The sequence below is a fragment of the Vipera ursinii genome, assembly GCF_947247035.1.
Source record: "Vipera ursinii genome assembly, chromosome: 1".
In the NCBI taxonomy this organism is placed as follows: Eukaryota; Metazoa; Chordata; class Lepidosauria; order Squamata; family Viperidae; genus Vipera; species Vipera ursinii.
Genome location: NC_139512.1, coordinates 266,983,043 through 267,002,888, shown reverse-complemented (window position 1 = coordinate 267,002,888; position 19,846 = coordinate 266,983,043). Strand labels below are relative to the sequence as shown.

The 19,846-nt window shown below is 41.6% G+C and overlaps 1 protein-coding gene across 1 annotated transcript in view; it reads left to right on the top strand.

Annotated features, from left to right (window-relative positions):
• Nucleotides 1-4,591: 4,591 nt before the first annotated feature.
• Nucleotides 4,592-19,846, top strand: part of MAP3K5 (mitogen-activated protein kinase kinase kinase 5) — a 115,246-nt gene continuing 99,991 nt past the window's right edge. The window contains exons 1-2 of the mRNA XM_083368242.1: nucleotides 4,592-4,680; nucleotides 5,727-6,570. Of these exons, the coding sequence (XP_083224368.1) occupies nucleotides 5,907-6,570 (664 nt within the window). The 5' untranslated portion in view covers nucleotides 4,592-4,680; nucleotides 5,727-5,906. The remainder of the gene's footprint in view (nucleotides 4,681-5,726; nucleotides 6,571-19,846) is intronic.

The window sequence follows — 19,846 nt, the reverse complement described above, 5'->3', positions numbered from 1 at the left end:
GGCGCCTGTCACTGGTTCCAGGGCTGCCCCATGGATCTAAGGCTGAGCACATTCTGGCTTTGATAGCTGGCACCAGGTTATAGATCAGTGCCTGGTCGGCCTGGGCCAGGTGGTGGTGCCACGAGCCGGTCCTTCGCTGTTTCCAGAGCAGGTCCCCAGGTCAGCTGGAACCACACGGCGGGCCAGATGCGGCCCACAGGCCTTGGGTTTGACATGGCTCAGTATCAGAATCTAACCATTGCTAGTAGAAAATGAACTCATACACCAGTTAAATATTATGATTGCAATATACTTTATTTACTGTATTTTTAGGTAGGTTTAAAATAGGTTAATTAAATAATGTCAACTAGTTGGCTCCCTCCACCACAAGCCGCACACCCCTTCTCACCAGCTCTTGCAAAACGTTGGTATTCTTGCATGAAATCTCATGCGACGATGGTATTTTTTATTTTGCCACCATCTGCACAATACGTTGCACCATTATTAAGGTTTGAAAAATTTTAATACGTTTTATTTTGAGAATTTTGGATTGTATTATATTGATTGTTTGGTGGTTTTATATCCTGTAAATATGGATGTAAGATTGTTACCGTTGTTATATATTTTGATTGTGTCTGGCCCTAAGGCTGTAATAAACAGTTGTTGCTGTATTTTGCCCATTTAATTTTTATCTACTTTATGTGAAAATTTGGAGATCTGGAGATGCCATTGACAAAGTTCATGTGAATCGATGTACCCAAAGGTCCTGTACAATATTGACCTTTGGCTTCCATAATAATTCTCAAATTATTTTAAAATAGTTTAGTGATTTGTTGTAAACTGCTGCACTGATCGGGCGTTGGACCTTTTGGGCACCAGGGACCGGTTCCTTGGAGAGAGTTTTTTCCATAGACCAGAGGAGGCATGGTATTGTGTGTTGCTTGCATCCAATCAATGGGTGGGGGCTTCACTTGTCTCAACGGCCCAGTTTCTGGCATGCCGCGGACTGGTGCCAGTCTATGGATGGGGCTGGGGACCACTGGTCTAAACAGGATCATTTAGGCTGACTGTATTTTACCTAATTTTTCAATTGGAACTCACTGTCCATTTCCAAACATGTTTTTAAGTTTTGGGGTTTAGACTTTAAAGGCTATTACTTTAGATTTGGTTGACTGAAGCAAATTCTTCATGTTTTTCTACAGAGCCAAAGTTTATCATCTAAAATCCCCCCCAAATAAAATTACAAGAAAACATCCATTCACTTTGAGAGGTGAGGGAATATATGCCCTCTAATCTTTAGGAAGATTCATCAGATGTCATTTTGACTTTTTATACCACATAAACATCTTTAAAAACTTTTTATTGGCTGCTCTCACATACTTGCACTGATTTTCCCTCTTTATTGCTGGCCTTAGTCTTATGCTGTACTGTTATTAGTTTCAGCCTTGGTATTTTATGTGTTTATATATACAGCAGCCAGACAATTCCAGTTACTAGGCATGGTAATAAATGAACAGTATTTGTGTAGAATCATACAGCTGGAAGAGGTTAACCTTTTGCTTAGTGCTACAGTCCAAATCAAAGTAACCTTGTGGCTCTCCTACACATACAACCTATTGTATCTTTAGGTAATTGGTTCCACTCTTGAACTGCTCTTAATAATTAAAAAAAAATCTAATATTGGACTAGAATTTGTCTTCCGGTAACTTAACCCCATTATCTTTTTATTTATTCTATCTCCTGCACTCTAGAATGACAGAAGAAGATCGAGATCTGTTCTCTAAATGATAGCCTTTCAGGTATTTGAATATTGCTGTTATATCCTCCATCAGTCTTCAATTCCAAATCTAGTTCCAATTTCTAGTTCCTCCCACATGTTTTCATAGGATTTAGTCTCCTTATTATTCACATTCCTCTGAGTGGTTCTTTTTTTGCCTGAATCTGCCAACAATACTCAAATAGGGATTAAACAACATCCAGGTAGTCCTCAGCGTATGACCACAATTAGGATGGATCTAAGTGATGGGGTCATTAATTGAGTGTGCTTGATTTTACAACCTTTTTTTTCTTGCTGCTGTTCTTAAGCGAATTAATCGTAATTAAGCGAATCACACTGATTGTTACAAGTGAATCTGACTTCTCCTGTTGACTTGCTTGTTGCAGCTCTTCTGGGAAGGTTGGAAATGGTGATACATGTGACTGGAACATTGCAACCATTGGAAATACATGGCACTTGCCAACCGCCTGAATTTTGATTACATAACTCTGGGGACGCTGTGATTGATGGTTGTAAGTATAAGGATCAGTCATGAGTCACTTTTCTAAGCACTCTCATAACTTTTAATGGTTGTTAAACGAATGGCCATAAGTCAAAGACTACCTATAGTAATTAGGTTTCCCCAAATATACTATTGTTGATTACAACCTAAAATAGTATTGGAGGTTTTTGCAACTGTATTATCCTGCTGACTCTTATTCCATTTCTAATCAACTACTACGCCAAAGTCTTTTCACAAGAATAACGGCCAGAAATCCACCCCTTTCTATACTTGTGCTTTTAATGTTGTGACAAGCTCAGTTGTTGTTTTTTACCCACTAATGTATTAGTGACTAATACATAGTGTTGATTTAAAGAGGAAAAACTCTCCAAACAAATTTCTGGTAGCAATCCTTGTTCTGCTATGTTCTCATCTCATTTTTTGTGGAACCTGGCTGCCTTGTATTTGACTCACAGATTCTACTTACCAAGAAGCAGTTATTCACCACGTAGGCACACAACAGCCACTCAGAAGATGGCTTTCACAACTGCAATAATATCAGAACAGTTTCTCTGGTCACTGCCCTCTCTTCCTTGCATTTTCATGATTGAACTCCAGAAGAAAGCCCCTTCTTTCCTTGTCTGGATCTATTTCCTTTTCTTCTGTAGTCACGTTACATTTTTTTACTTTTGCATCCAATCCTAGAATTTCCCAGCTTCTGGCTTATCAAGCTCAGAATCAGTAACTGGGTATTTCCATGCCTTTTCCAATGAGGAACTTTCCCAACTCTTCCTGAAAATCCTAGGAACTGAGCCTGGGTCCCTCCCTGCTCTGTGTCTTTCAGTCAGTCTTGATTCCTGGCAATCACACAAGACAAATTATAGTCGCTGGCCCAAGGTCCACGCAGCTGGCTTTGTGCCTAAGGCAGGAACTAGAACTCACAGTCTCCCGATATATGTCCTCTGCCTTTAACCACTATGCCAAACTGCAAAGATATACATTACCTATATACAGTGCTTTTTTTGTAAAAAGAAAAAGGTGCCGGAACTCACACATGTCATACAACCCGCCTTGCCTACCCTACAAGGGTTCCATCCAAAAAAAGGTGCCGGAACTCCTTTCTGAGCGTTCTATGAGAAAAAAAAGCCCTGCCTATATAATAAATAACAGAATTTATATCCAAAGGGCTGGGATGGCTTGTCACTGAGAAAAATGAAATATTCGTGCAATAAGTGAGCAGTGGAACAGCAGAGGGCGCCATACAATACAGTATAGCAGCGTAAAGGGTTTTTGTTTTTTCCCCACTTTCATTGCCGCAACGACTCTTTACCAAAACTTTCGCACTCCCGAGATTTCCCAGCGCAGGAACGCGCAGCTCCTTCCACTAAAGCAGGGGTAGGCAACCTCGGCTCTTTTATGACTCATGGACTTCAACTCCCAGAATTCCTGAGTCAGCTATGCTACTCAGAAATTCTGGGAGTTGAAGTCCATGAGTCATAAAAGAGCCGAGGTTGCCTACCCCTGAGCATAGCTGGCTCAGGAATTCTGGGAGTTGAAGTCCATGACTCATAAAAGAGCCGAGGTTGCCTACCCCTGAGCATAGCTGGCTCAGGAATTCTGGGAGTTGAAGTCCATGAGTCATAAAAGAGCCGAGGTTGCCTACCCCTGAGCATAGCTGGCTCAGGAATTCTGGGAGTTGAAGTCCATGAGTCATAAAAGAGCCGAGGTTGCCTACCCCTGAGCATAGCTGGCTCAAGAATTCTGGGAGTTGAAGTCCATGAGTCATAAAAGAGCCGAGGTTGCCTACCCCTGAGCATAGCTGGCTCAGGAATTTTGGGAGTTGAAGTCCATGACTCATAAAAGAGCCGAGGTTGCCTACCCCTGAGCATAGCTGGCTCAGGAATTTTGGGAGTTGAAGTCCATGACTCATAAAAGAGCCGAGGTTGCCTACCCCTGAGCATAGCTGGCTCAGGAATTCTGGGAGTTGAAGTCCATGAGTCATAAAAGAGCCGAGGTTGCCTACCCCTGAGCATAGCTGGCTCAGGAATTCTGGGAGTTGAAGTCCATGAGTCATAAAAGAGCCGAGGTTGCCTACCCCTGCACTAAAGGTAACCCCTCCCCCCTCCCCAGATAGGAGCGTTTATTTAGCGAGATTTCACAAAAAAACAACAAGCGAGGTTATTCAGACAGGGTACTTACATTAGAAATTCAAAATTGCGATCAGAAACAGGCCTCTGCAGCCATGTGACTTGGATTCAGTCTTGGCTGCTGCGGAAGTGGGTGGTGTGTTGTTTTTTTGTGTGTGTGCCTGGTCACATGGCCAAAACCATCCGGTGATTTTTTGCAGCCGGCAGGACTGATCATTTTTCCTGGAGCTGCGTGGAAGATCTGCTGCTTGCTGGGCTTAAGGACTGCGGTACGGTAGAGAGCTAGAATTACTTCTGTGAGTATTTTAAAATATTCTTTAGTACTGTGCCGTGTTGTTGTTTGTTTTTTTTTGTAATCCCTTTGGGGGAAATGCTCTGCTTTTGATTGCGTTTTGTAAGTACAGTACTTTGCAAGATTGATTGTTTGCGTTTGCCTGAAACTTATAGCATGTGGCTGCTGCTGTCTTCTCTCCCTAGCATAGACCCACCAGAGATTCTGCCTGGAGAGGGTGGCAGTGTGTGTGGGGTTTTTTTTTTTTGTTTTTTAAAGGTTTAAACATTTAAATTGCTTCCAGAAGTTGTGGCTGTTCCCTCACTGGAGGCTTTTAAGAAGAGACTGGATAGGCATTTATCAGAAATACTGTACAGTAGCGTACTCTCTTGTGAAAGCAGTGGGTTAGACTAGATGACCTCAAGGTCCCTTCCATCTCAGTTACTGTTGCAAGCCAACAGTTCTGGAAACTCCATCCCCATCTCCCTCTGCATGCCTGGTTGAAGATGCTTAAGCTAATAGCCTGTGTGTGTGTGTGTGTGTGTGTGTGTGTGTGTGTGTGTGTTTAAAAGCAATCGGAGATTTCTGTAAACTCCTGGAGACCTTAAGCTATTTACTTTAGTGGCAGCTGCAATCGTAGAGTTCGCCTCCCCCCCACCTCTGCCTAGCCAAAAAATGGGTTATTGTTTTTTTAAAAAAGCCTACTGCTTGCTTGGAAGGCAGTTTACCGTACTGTGGTTACTGAAACTGGAAACAGCCTGCAGCAGTGGCGAGGAAAGTCTCTCAGTTCTGGCAGCCATCGCAGGAAATAGTAAATCAAATTTTTGTTCATTTCACGACCCATTAATGAGTTTGATTTTAAAATGTTGTAATATTGAGTCTGATTCATTTGACGATTACGAGCCTAATGGGCAGGCTCTATTAGGCTCCTACCTTGGGGACTACCTGTATTGGGCAGGGGGCGTGGCTGAGGTGGAAAGGCAGGGCTTGCTTTGGGCGGGCTGCTAGCAGCTTGCTGAGGGTTGTAGCAATGCAAGAAGTAACCGTGTCCTGCTCTTGTCTTTTCATCAGCCGAGGCTCTCAGGGGAAATGGCCGCTGCCTAGCATCTTGGGAAGAGACTCTCCGAACCGGGTCGAAACCGGTCAAGAAGAGGCAGGTTTGCAAACAAGAGATTGCGCGTCTTTTTAAGGCTGCAACATTACCGAGGCTCATGAGCTCCAGAGAGGAGTGCCCAATGGTGGCGCTGGCAAATGCCGGAGGAAGTCACGCTGTCTTCGCTGCCACCATCAGCTCTGCAGCCTGAGACCAAAGAAGGGCTCCCTTCCCTCCCGCCCAGTTTCCAAGTAGGCAGGATCTTGCAGACATACCCGTCAGCCGAGGAAAACAGGTCTGGAGGCAATGGCAGCATCCACGTGAAAGCCCATCGTAGGGAGGAGAGTCGAAGGCCGAGAGAGACGCCACTGCAAAGCCCCGTCGGCATGAGCAACAGGAGCGAAGGAGAAATTATTAGCTTCTCCGTGCCAAGCATGATTGGCGGGGGTTGCCCGCTGCTGTACGAAGATGGGCTCAATAGGAGAGCGCCTGCAGCAAGTGAGGAAATGGTCCACGGGTTCTCGGCCAGCCCGGGTGCCCCGCCGGCCGGCACTTTTTGGAATGAGGATAGTAGCACCTCCTGTCTGGCCACAGACACAGCAAATCGAGCCAAAAGCGGTGTGGGTGGTGGTAGCAGCCGGCAGACCACTGTGTCGTATGTGATCAATGAGGCAAGTCCAGGGTTGCTGCAGGCGGCGGAGAGCGGGGCCCTGCAGAGCCTGAAGGAAGCGTCCGAGGCAGTTGGCGCCGACCTGCAAACTCTGCACTTCGGCAAGCTCGACTTTGGGGAGACATCCGTGCTCGACCGCTTCTACAACGCGGGTGAGTCGCTGGTTTCTCACGGGGTGTGGGACCTAATGGTTTGTGCCGATGGCCCAGTGGCCATAAGCTCATTTAGACGCAAAGGGAGCTTAGGAAACAGGCTTTGCCAGGTTGCACACCGCCGGCTTGGCGACCGAATAGCTCAGGGACAAATGATCTTCTCTCTCGGGTCTTCCAAATGTTTCCAACGTATGTCACGGTTAGGTATTGGTCATTATTCTGAGTCTCTACATAATAACGTCATAGAAGGTCTTGAGCACCTCCAGAAGGTATCCTTAAATATTCTGAGTCAATTTCTGTTTTTGACACAAAAGTGTAAAAAGGTCCGTGGCAACAGACCTTGGTTTGCTGCTGCCTATTTATTCAACTCATCTCAGAGCAATACCTGTATTTGACACGTGCATTTTTTTAATGCAGAACTAAAAGACCAATGACCAGAAGTAATATGGTCGGGCTTTCTGATGGGTTCTCTTACAAATAGCTTCCTTCCACTTGAACAAGTATGTTTTCAGCCTTATCTCAAAGGCCATCGAACAGGCTGTAGTCACACCGGACAGTTCATATATTTTGTGTAAATTACTAACAAAGAATTAAGGAGACTGAAATGCATTTCTGACTCATTAGTCTTCATCAGTCAGCCATACCCTTCTGAGATAGATATATATGTATAAAGCCCATTTGTGAAAACTGCTATTAAATAAAGTGAAAGCAAGAGAGAATCCTTTTTCTTCTATCTCACAATAGCCAGCTTCCAAAGCTTCAGCCTAAATGTCATCTGTAGGCGTAGGAATACATTCATTTTAAAACAGACATTGTGCCAGTTATTGAAGAGATTTCCTTTAAATGCAGTACAGGTAGTCCTCGACTTACAGTCACAGTTGAGCCCAGTTGTGTTGCTAAGGGGGAAAAAATGGTTAATTTTACGACTTTTCTTGCCACATTTCTTAAGTGAATCGCCGCAGTTGTTAAGTTAGTAACGCGGTGGTTAAGTGAGTTTGGCTTCCCCGTTGACTTTGCTTGTCAGAAGATTGCCAAAGATGATCACATGACCCCGGGACACTGCAACGGTCATAACTCTGAACCAGTGGCCAAGCATCCAAATCTAAATCGCATGATCGTGGGAATGCTGCAAGTCCTAAGTGTGGAAATTGGTCTTTTTTCAGCACCGTTGTAACTTCGTACAGTCACTAAAGGAACTGTTGTAAGTAGAGGTCTACGTGTACATGCATTAAAGATGACCAGGTGATGGATTTGTTAGCATATGTAAAATAAAATTAGAAGCTTAAATTAAATATCTAGTCAATGTCGCTATTTAATTCTTTAACCTTCAGCTTTTATTCCTATCCGGGTCCTTATGGTTATGTTTCTAATGAAGGAGCTGCATTCTCCAGCCTCATACAAGGACCTACTGTCTTCATTGCCCTAGTCAAGCTGGACCTCTGCTCTTGAAACTGTACTTAAGTTTGATCGAAGTCCTGAGGCAGGCAGAATGTGACATACTTCCTGCTTTCCTCGTGGCTTATAAGGAAGCTCATGCTAGTCCTCAGGCAAGCTGAAATTTGTCTTTCAGCGTCTGTGAAAGGTGGAATAAGGACTCTTGTTTTGTCATGTTTTGAATTCCCCCCCCCTGTTTTCGTGGTTTGAATATGGGAATCGGCCAATTCCAGTGGCAGCTGGTTCAGGACAGTAAACAAAGGCAAAATAGGTCATTTGTTGATAGGTGTCTGGACAGGAAATCTCTGGGTATAACTTATTCTGTGCAGGATTTTGCTAGAAGCCATAAAGCTTTTTTTTCTCTTCAGAATTAATGTATCCATCTCAGTTATCCTAGATCAGGGGTAGGCAACCTTGGCTCTTTTATGACTCTTGGACTTCAACTCCCAGAATTCCTGAGAGTTGAAGTCCATGAGTCATAAAAGAGCCGAGGTTGCCTATCCCTGTCCTAGATGCTGTTTTCCCTTTGGCCTTATTCATGTATCTCTTGTAATACATGGGCTGGACATATCCAGCTTAGGTTTTATTTGTGATGTGATCCTGCCTAGTGGCTGTTTCACCACATACCTGGCTTGAAACTTTCTGGCCTGGGCTCATGATTGAAACTGCATCAGTCTTACTTGTGAATCGTTCTAATCTGTGAGGATTGGGGAGTTGGAAGTGCTGTGTGATGGTGATTCTACATCTTCATGGAAGGGTAGGTCCAGACAGTGATCATTCGGTGGGACAGGTCTGGCCTTTGGGAACTCTATCATGTGATATAGAGCCCGTAGCCCGGAGGTTGTTAGTGTTTGTATATACCTAGAGAAAGAAGCTTAGGCTCAAGGCAAGGAAGGTCAAGTGGTTATTCACTCCAAGGTCCTTTGATTCCGAAAATATGTCATCTTGGAATTTTAATAAGGTTATGTCCTCCTATGGAGAATAGTCTTCCTGTCTGAAGATCCTCCTGGACTCACAGCAAAAAGCAAATGTTCTGTGGTCAGTCAGGAGGGCCTTTGGCCAGCTCCAGCTGATACGCCAGTTGCGATCTTATTTAGAAGTGGAGCAGTTATGCTGTAATGATCTTCCTCATGGATTACTGCAGTTTGCTTTGCCCAAGGCTGCTCTTGAAAACCACCTGGAAGCTTCAGGCGGTGCAAAATGCAACAGCTTGTACGCTCAAGACACAGTCATGCTATTACAGTGAAATGCCACTGTTGTGGGAGCTGCATTAGGTACCTGGGTATTTTTCCAAATCAGTTCAAGGTGCTGATGGTAGGAGATTGCCTGTTCCAAATAGATTCTGCCACCCTATCTGAGTGAACGGAAAATGATTGTTGAACATTCCCATCTACTAAACGTTGTGAGGGCTCCAAACTCCTCACTCCCATCACATTCTGGAAGCTTGTAAAAGCGCGGCTGTTCCACACGTGGCCTTTTTGACAGGACCGGTGTAAAATTGCTAGTGCCAGATGTGTAATTGTTAGTATAAAACAATATAATCTTTAGGTTTTATTGTAGTTTTATATTGTTTACATTGGCTATTTCAGCATTGCTCTTTGTACGCTGTTACCGCCTTTCAAGAGAGAAGCAGCATGGACATTTCACAAATAAACTTTTAAAAATATGTTTAATATAGGTTGGCTTCTGCCAGGATATGCTTAATTGCTTCAATCCCCTCAGACCTGTTCAGGCCCACTGTAACTGTAGGTTCATTGTACCACAGTCATTATGCTCTGAGCCTGTGTATGTACACCCAGATGTGCTAAACAGGAAAGTAATAGTATCTGTTTCTGTCCTACAACAGTCTTGCTTATGCAGACAAAGAAAGAATGGTGGATAATAAGATCTTACAATTGCTCAGCCTTTTGAATGCTGGCTTACTGGCATAGAGTAAATATGCTAAGGCATGTTGCCTTTCCTCCACAATTAGAGAATTGCTAAATGAACCCAGGAATCTCTCATTACAGTTCTTTTACATTATATCCCAGTCCAGAATGTTATATTAAGGCAAACCCTTAAGCTTCCAAACAAACTGTGGCTTAGATTTCCATTTTTACAGGAACCACAAGCTAAGAATTGCAGTCCAAATTCCATGGTAAAAATGTTATAGTCAGAAGCTGTCTGATTTGTTCAATACCTCCTGGTCAATTGAGACAGATTGGACAGATTTCCTGTCCTCATCAGCCACCCTTCAGAAAATTCTGGCTTGTTGGGATATATAAACCAGCAAAGAGTGACAATCGTGGTATCCAACTTGGCTTCTTCTGATAGGGTGGACAGAGCTGGAGAGACAAATATCTTCCCTGCCTGTAGGTCCTTGTATCCTCAGATCTTTTTTAGAATACTAGGAAACCCTTCAGAACAGAATGGGAAGGATTTTAAAGAGTCCTATTGTATTAGTCAGAGTCCATTTACGTGACACTCAATTGACTCCTTGTTAATATTTCTCTCCCAAATAAAAGCTCATGTTCCAAATGACCTCTAGTCTGTCAGAGTCATTTGTAGAGTAAATATTATTTAATTTTAAATGATTATCCAACAAACTTTTAAATTTTTTCTTCATCGTATTTCACTGTTGTGTTATTCCTCCTCCCCCTTCTCTTCCCCCCCCATTGCTTGCAGGAAAATTGTGTTGTGTGCTTGTTTTGTGAATTTATAATTTAACTATTTAACAGATATTTTAATATTACTTGAGTGTTTTAATTTTCCTTATTTCATGTGAAATGCTGAGAGCTGCAGGACATAAAGGCAGTAAATAAACATTTAAATGAATGTTACAGTGACAAAAAGTGACATTCTGGGGGCCAGGTTGGAGACAATTGTTCTGCCCAGTTTTGATGGTTATCTTTATTATGATGGGTGGGGCAGTGACAAAAAAAAGCCTTCAGTAGTTTAAATGTTTCAGTAATCTTATTCTTTGGTACAAAAAAGGCTGATTTTTTTTCCCTGATGGCTGCAGCAACAATCCCAGATTTTTCCTTGATGCAGATTTGGATTCCCATACTCAGATTGCATAGTTTGATACCGTGGAGTGTCGTGTTCATATCAATGTTGTGAAAAAGCACTACTCTTTAGATTCATTGCATCTTATATTTATGTAAAAATAAGAACTATTTTGGCATTTATTTATTATATAACCAAGGATTACAATTTATTTGATCAGATGTCTGGAAGAAATAGGCTGGGATCTACTAAAACCTAGGCAACAGTAACCTTAGTTTTTTTTAAAGATTCTTGCTGCAAAAGATTAACACGATCAAACCTTTTACATATTGACTTAGCAGATAAAATAAATTATGAACCAAAATTAGAGAGCCAGTTTAGTCTAGTCGTTAAGGCACCAGATTAGAAAGTGGGAAACTGTGAATTTTAGTCCCACCTTAGCCATGGAAGCCAGCTAAGAGATCTCCAGCCAGCCACTCTCTCTCAGCCGAATTCACCTCACAGAATTGTTGTTGTTGTGGAGAAAATAGGAGGAGGAAGATGTGTTATGAATATGTTCATAACGTATTTGAGTTATTTGTAGAAAATTATAAAGATGGGACAATAACTAAACAAATACATAAAATCTTATTTCAATATTATACATTAAAATTCTGCGCTATTATGTTATTGATGTATTTAGCTTCTCCTAGTCCACTTGCAGCACTGTTGTGGACCACAGGCTGAGAAGTGCTGGGCTACAGGCAGTTGTTGCTTAACAACCCTAATTGAGACTGAAATTCTGGTCACTTAGTGAAGTGACCGTTAGGTGAAACAATCATGTGACTGCAACAGTTCAGTTCATCCTGGTTGCATTCATTAGGAGAGGACTGCAACACCGTTGGCAACAACATCATGCTTCTCCTGACCTACCTCCTCTCCAGTTAGGCCTGGTGAGCTCCCTTTGGCTCTGCCGCCATGCTACACGCTTGGCTCAACTTTAATGCTCCATTCACCTGTCTCCCTCATCTCTGCCTTTTTGGCTGCCTGTACTTTGTCACCGGACACGGTGGCTCAGTGGATTAGGATGCTGAGCTTGTCGATCAGATGGTTGGCAGTTTGGCGGGTCAAATCCCGAGTGCCGCGTAACAGAGTGAACGCCTGTTACTCATCCCAGCTTCTGTCAACCTAGAGTTGTGCGGGGGAACCTTTACCTTACCTTACTTTGTCACCATCTGCATCTACTGCCCCAGCTGGGCAGTCTTTTTTTCTCCTGCCATTGTCAGGGAGGACCAGGCCAAGGCAGCTGCTAGCCCTCTGAGATGCCTTTGCAACACACCTGTCAGCAGGGAGTGGGGGTGGCAGGGGCCAGCGGAATGTGGACTGTGCAAAGCAGTGTGAGGAGAAAGATTGCAAAGATCAGTGGTGTGTGTGTGTGTGTGTGTGTGTGTGTGTATCCCTGCAGAGTGCAGGATGGCAGGTGTGGTGGATTGCAGAAGGACAAAGTTGGGGAAAGATAGATGGGGGAACTGAAGCATATATTGTCTTTGTAAATGTGCCTGTTGGTACTGTCTTTGCTTTTTTTTACCAGAGTTTTTCTACTACTACGTGCAGGTCTTTCCAATTTGTGATTTTCTTCCGGTCTTTCTCTAGTTCCAGGTACTACCAGAATTTTTTGTCTTTCTTATCAACAATTGTTAAGTCTGGAGTCTTACGTGGTAGGGGCTTGGCTGTTTGAATTCTGAAGTCCCAGAGCACTTTAGCTTTTTGATAATCTATTACTTTGTATATTTTGTGGCCCTACCAGCTCTTGCTTCCGGGCAAATAGTATTTCTTGCAGATATTCCAGTGCACTTTTGTGATGCCGTTGTTTGCAATCGGTTTTTGCAATCTTCTTGCGGCAGTGCACTGTGTCTTCAGCTTCTTTGAGGCTTCTTTGCAGAGACTGTCCTTTGCTGCTGCCTCAATTTTGAATTTAGGTGCATTTGTTCTTAAGGTTTAGACAGCCAGAATTAGCCCCTGTGTCGTCTTCTTATTATTAAACATCTTTAGTTAAAACAAGTGCTGTCTAAGTCAGGGGTAGGCAACCTTGGCTCTTTTATGACACGTGGACTTCAACTCCCAGAATTCCTGAGCCAGCATGGCTGTCTCAGGATTTCTGGGAGTTGAAGTCCACAAGTCATAAAAGAGCCAAGGTTGCCTACCCCTGGTCTAAGTGGAAGAAAAGATCTGGTGACCTGTTAAAGTGCAGGCAGTAAGGAGAAAGAAAAGAGGAAGTTCAGCAGGAGATCTGCCAGGACAATACTAGGAAAGAGAGGAGTCTTGGCATCTCCTGTTCTCTGTGATGCCAATGTGTTTCTATCTATCTGTCTGTCTGTCTGTCTGTCTATCTATCTATCTATCTATCTATCTACTGTATTTTCTGGCGTATAAGACTACTTTCTAACCCATGAAAATCTCCTCAAAAGTCAGGGGTCGTCTTATACGCCGGGTGCTGAAAATTTAGCGACAGGGCTGGCTGGAAAACCTGGAGCGGATCTCCCATTTAGTCTGTGCAGGGAAAGCGGGAACAATTGGAGAAGAAGCTGCAGTCTGTGATTTTTTACAGGGTTTATAGGGTTTCCTGCCTTAGCAGGGGGTTGGACTAGATGACCTCCAAGGTCCCCTCCAACTTATTATTATTATTATTATTAGTAGTAGTAGTAGTAGTAGTAGTATTTAATCCACTTGCACTGTTTTATGTTTACATGTTTGATGACAAACAGCCTTATGTTTATAAGTGAGTTTTCCTACTAAGCACCTGCATGTCATAAGCATTTGAATTAAAATTACCATATTAAAATCAAATCTGATGTTTTTAAATTTTTATTTAGTGTGCGTTGGAAGAGGGGTAGTCTTATACGGCGAGTATAGCCCAAACCCTATAATTTAACAGGAAATGTAGGGGGTCATCTTATACGCCCAGTCGTCTTATACGCCGGGAAATACGGTATCTATCTATCTATCTATCTATCTATCTATCTATCTATCTATCTATCTATCTATCATCTAATGATATGATATGGTATGATATAATAATAGAATAGAATAGAATAGAATAGAATAGAATAGAATAGAATAGAATAGAATAGAATAGAATATAAGGCAGGGGTGTCAAAGTGCCAGCCCACGGGCCGGTTGCATCATATGGAGACCGCGCCCACCCCAACTCCGGCAATGCAAAAAAATGTTGTGATACGTCGCGACACGTCACGTGATGTGGCGAGTTTGACACCTATGATATAAAGTGTTAGCAGACTGAGAAAGCCTAGGTTCACGTTTACTCTCAGCCACAAAAGCTCATTGGGAGCCAATTGCTTCTTCCACTCTGCATACCCCACTGGGTTGCTGTTGTTCTTGAGATGAAATGTATAAACTGCTTTGAACTTCAGGATTGTGGCCATTTCTTTGCCTACTCAGGAGATTGAGTCCTTCTCAGGTAGTCATAAAAATGTCGGGTTGTATTTTGGGGCTGTGAGTGGCACATTGGTTAGAAGGCAGTATTGCTGGCAAACTCTGCCCACAGCCTGGAGTTTGATCCTGACCTGCTCAAAGTTGACTCAGCCTTCCATCCTTCTGAGGTTGCTAAAATGAGTACCCAGATTGTTGGGGGCAACATGCTGATTCTGTAAACCACTTAGAGAGGGCTGTAAAGTGCTGTAAAGTGGTATACAGCATAGGTCTAAGTGCTATTGCTATTCCTGTGAGTACATCTTGAACCTGTTTTGGTCACTTAAAAAGTGGTTATGGAGAGTTACAAGGCACCCTTTTGCCATAATATAAAAAGGTACAGTTATTGCAAGCTGTTCTCAGGATGTTTTACTTTTATCGTTTTTCTTCTGGAGAGATGGGCACACTTCCAGGTAGAACACAGGGCATTGCTTCCTAATAGTATTTCTGGAGTATACCCTGCAATTATTTTGGATATAAATGTTATGCAACAGATTACCATTTTGTTTTGTAGAATGCCACCCATTTTATTACGAAATTCAGGAGAAAAATTAAAAGCAAGGGAACATCGCGATCTGTATCATTTTGGTAGCCATAGCCATAACTTTAAGAAACAAAATATAGAATCATATTGCAATGTTGTTGGCTTTCTTAAATCCTGCTGTAGCACTTACTGAAAAGTATAAAAGAGAAATTCCAAACCTCTCTGTCAATACTTATAAAGTTCTTTTTCTGACTCAGAATCACCAGGCTCTGCGTTTTACACAGTAAACCAATATTTTCTTAAAGTGTTGTTGTTTTGGTTTAGTTCTAAAAATAATTCTCTGACTTCAGATGCTAGTTTCTGACTCAGAGATTGATGCCTCATGCATAAACCTTTATTTTAACAGATGTATCATTTCCCTCTTAGAGTATACCACTTGCCTGCAAAGATGCATTTATTTTATGAATTTATTTATTTTATATTCTCAAAATTTTCAAAATAGTTTTATAATTACATGAAAAGAAGATTAGCAGATGGCAGTGAAGTCCTGGAAGGAACTGAATTTTATTCTTATTTCCTTAATAATTCAAGGGAATAGAAAATAATTACATACTAACTTACAAAAAAGGATCCTAATTCATAATAAGTCTTACATTGTGCAATGATTTTTTAATAAATAGTCTGTACATCATTATGCATAACTTGTTTTAGAGAGCTTTGTGGCAACTCAGCAAATTGGAGGACTTACAGGGTTTGTTTTGTACTAAATGTTTCTGAAAGGGAATAAAAAAATGAAAATATCACTTCACATAGACAGAGTTGAACTCTTCCACTGATTGTAGTCCTCATCTTTGCCCATTGAAGAAGACCATAAGTTGTTATGACTTATGGTGGGATATTCAGAAGCATTCTGATAACTGTTTTGGCCCATCCTGGATATTTTAGATTGTTGCAAATGACAGGGAGGCAAGTAGAAAATACTTTGGATTGCCAACTCTACAATACAATCAGAAAAGGTAAGGATTGGAGACATTTGGTGGGGGAAAAACGAGAGACCAAAGTACAAGTTCCTGCTGGAAGAAAGCAAGGAAATCTTATTAGGAGGTAAAAGGGATTCTAATGCCTTTAAGTGAAAATCACATGCTGATATTTATTTGGAGAACACATCTACCACCAGTCATGGTGTGTTGGTTATTTTGTTCAAGAAATAAGTGGCTACGTTCATTTCTGGTTTGCAGGAAAGGATGCAACTACATACACAGCTTTTGTTGTACTAACCCAGAAATCCTACAGGTATCATCATTCTCCTTTTCTAGCTTTCAAGAGTTAGAGGTTAAGAAAGATGCTCTTGAAAGACAGAGCAATAGAAACAAGAGTTACCAGTTATTTGCTACTTCTTAGCAAGAGTGATAAGGGACGCTTGCACATGCATCTCTGTCTTCCTTTCTCCGACTGGGGCTCTGGAGTTTACTATCTCTGAAGAAACTGCATTAAAGTTGTTCATTTATCATTCACTTTTTAAATCAATTTCTCTTAACCACGAAGCAGCAGATTTTGCTACAGTTTTACATTCTTTTCCAAGTATAGTATGTTTTGTATTGATAGACATAACATGGTTGAACTGCAGAAATCCAGACAAACCCTAGATCAGGGGTAGGCAACCTTGGCTCTTTTATGACTCGTGGACTTCAACTCCCAGGCTCAGGAATTCTGGGAGTTCAAGTCCACGAGTCATAAAAGAGCCAAGGTTGCCTACCCCTGCCCTAGATGGTGGCAAAAAGATATAATTGTTGGCTTTCGCTTGCAGCCGTCTATGGCCATCTGGATTTTTGCAGCTAAGAACCAGTAGGCCAAATTATTATAATGCAACAAAACCATTTCCATCCATTATGCAGCCTTGTTATTCCCTGCAATAAAGAATGGGTTATGTTTAGTGGGTTAGGACGCTGAGTTTGTCGATCAGAAGGTCGGCAGTTTGGCGGGTCGAATCCCGAGTGCCGCGTAACAGAGTGAGCGCCTGTTACTCGTCCCAGCTTCTGCCAACCTAGCAGTTCTAAAGCACATAAAAATGCAAGTAGAAAAATAGGGACCACTACGGTGGGAAGGTAACAGCGTTCCATGCACCTTTGGCGTCTAGTTCTGCCAGCCAAATGACCACGGAGTCATCCTCGGACAAGCATTGGCTCTTTGGCTTTGAAACGGAGATGAGCACCGGCCCCTAGAGTCAGAAACGACTAGCACGGATGTGCGGGGGAACCTTTACTTTTACCTTTTTCTGTTCATTTTGTGCATACTTGCTTTTATACAGATAGAAAGACTGTGTGTACAAAGATATAGGGTGAAAGAAGTCAAAATTTCTTTCTAAATTCCAGGGATTCTTTGCTAAGAGTTCCTTGCTTACCTCAGGAAATGCTGTTCTGCCCCCTCTTTTTTCTGTTGTTAAAGCAGATGGTGGCTTCTAAAACACATTGGTTTCATATTAATAGCTGACTAAATTATTTCCATGCCCAACTGTTGTACGTCCTATAGCATCTGCCATTTATAGTCATAAAATGCCGTGCCAGCCTTCTAGCTGTTACCAGTTACTGAAATGAATGTTTGGAAATACAAATGGATGTATGCTTTCCCTGAAAGACAGTTTGTGCTGTCTCCCTTCCCCTCCCCAAACAGCTACCACACTTCTTGCCTTGAATTTGCTAAAGTTTCTTCCAATGTCCTTTTGTTTCTTTTCCTGAGAACTGTTTGCCTGGGGGTTTGTTCCTAAACTGATAAAAAATGATCTCTTCTTATGCTTGGAGTCATCATGCTTCATTACTACCATAATAAACTGTGATCACTGAGTCATTGGCAGAAAGACTGTCTTTGTTTAATGGAGGCTATTCCACAAGGCTGTCGTGGTCGCCAGCCTGCTACGTTGCAATGTACTGGTTTTGAAGATCCTGGAATATTAAAAATACACAGTGATCACATGCCCACACTAAAACGTTCAGGCCAAAAAAAAAAGAATTAAATGGTCTGTTCAATTAGCTGATAAAATCTCTGCAGTATTTCATTCAAACCGTCTTGCAAGATACTCAACTTCAAATTCATTAATGCCGATCCAACTTCTCCAGTTATCCTGAGCCACTATCAGCAGACAGTAAAATCAGAACTAAGGCAGGGCCCCTCTACATTAAATTCAACTCACTGACAACATAGCCGCTGGTATGATACGGAATGTAGGACAGCATGTTCTATGGTTAGGGATTTGGCAAGGAGAGCAAAAGATAGTTGTGCCCCATAGGTAATAATGGAACTGCTTAAGAAGAAAAGGGAGTAAGAAGTAAGAAGAGACTGGACAGCCATTTGCCTGAAATGGTATAGGGTTTCCTGCCTGAGCAGGGGGTTGGACTAGATGACCTCCAAGGTCCCTTCCAACTTTTTATTATTATTATTATTATTATTATTATTATTATTATTATTAGTAGTAGTAGTAGTAGTAGTAGTAGTAGTAGTAGTAGTAGTAGTATACCCTTCTCCTAAAACATCATAAGGCATTATACCAAATGACTACTTGGCAATCTCTCCTGGCTGACACAACATTATTCTGGAAACTGGTAAATGCCAATTTGGGCAAAGATAAGAATATCTTAGAGGCTAGAATGTCCAAAAAGGAATGGGGAAACCATTGTACTAGATTATACTAGATCTTTGTTTAATTGGCATCAGAAAAGGGCATGATAAAAATAAAAGTTTTGATTTTTTCCCCTCTACAATAGGACTCAATTGGCTTCCTCTTTCTTCCTATTCTCCAAACATATCCTGTCATGATTGTTTATTTCTCTTTTGGAAGGAAATTACTGAAATTAACCCTTGGTTTGCTTTGCAGGGAAACTGACTGATATACTGTATTAAAAGGCAGATAGATATTTGTTATGGCTGGTTAAATTATACGTAGTTAAAGTAAAGTATAGTTAAAAGTTCCATTAACTCAGGTTACTAAGTGATATTCATACTTAGGGGAATAATATGCCATATGAACTAGCTTGTGCGTGCTAATTTTACTGCATATTTACTGAATTTCTAAATTATTGGAACCTGATTATACTTTGGATCTGTTTGTGTTGGTGAAATGTGATGGAAACAACATTACTTCTACCTGCACGACAATAGCAATTGTATACATTATTAAACTCAGTATTTGGGCTTGTTATATTGTAATAAGGTATGCAGATTTTTCAGGCTATATATGTACATGAGTTACATGGTTGTGTTGTAAATTTTACAAAGCCGTAGTGACATGTTATACTTGATGTAGAATGTTATTTCCAATATGAATTGGTGCTCTAGTAAAAAAAAACACTAAAGATTAAAAAATATACTCAAAATCAGTAGGAATTTCTGTGCCGTTTAGAGTTCCAGTAAGCTTGTTTTGTGTCACTGGCATGGTACTTTTGTATGAAAAAATGGAAGAATCCTACATTTGTACCATAGGATAGATAGGCAATAGCTCTATCAATGTGTAATAGGCAAGGATCAATGATGACTCCTGTTGACTGCCTGGACAAGTCGCTGTGGTTTTCTTGGCAAGGTTTTTCCAAAATGCCTTTGCCCATTGCCGCCTTCTTAGGGCAGACAGAAGACTAGAAGTCATACTCTTCCAGTTTCTAGCCTGAGGCCTTAGCTGTTATATTAAGCTATCTCTCTTTAAATATTTAGAAACCTCCATTTAGATAAACCTTTCAGGAAACCAGACAACAAAACTAAAAAAAAAATCAGAAAGAACAATGCAAAAGAACGCTATAAAAATAGTTGAAACCTGACAGCAGTGTATAAGGTATGGGTCCTAAATCAGTTATAGGCCAAGCTGAACAAGTAAGGCTTTGGAGCTCACTTAAAAAATCTTGGGAAGGTTGGACATCAATA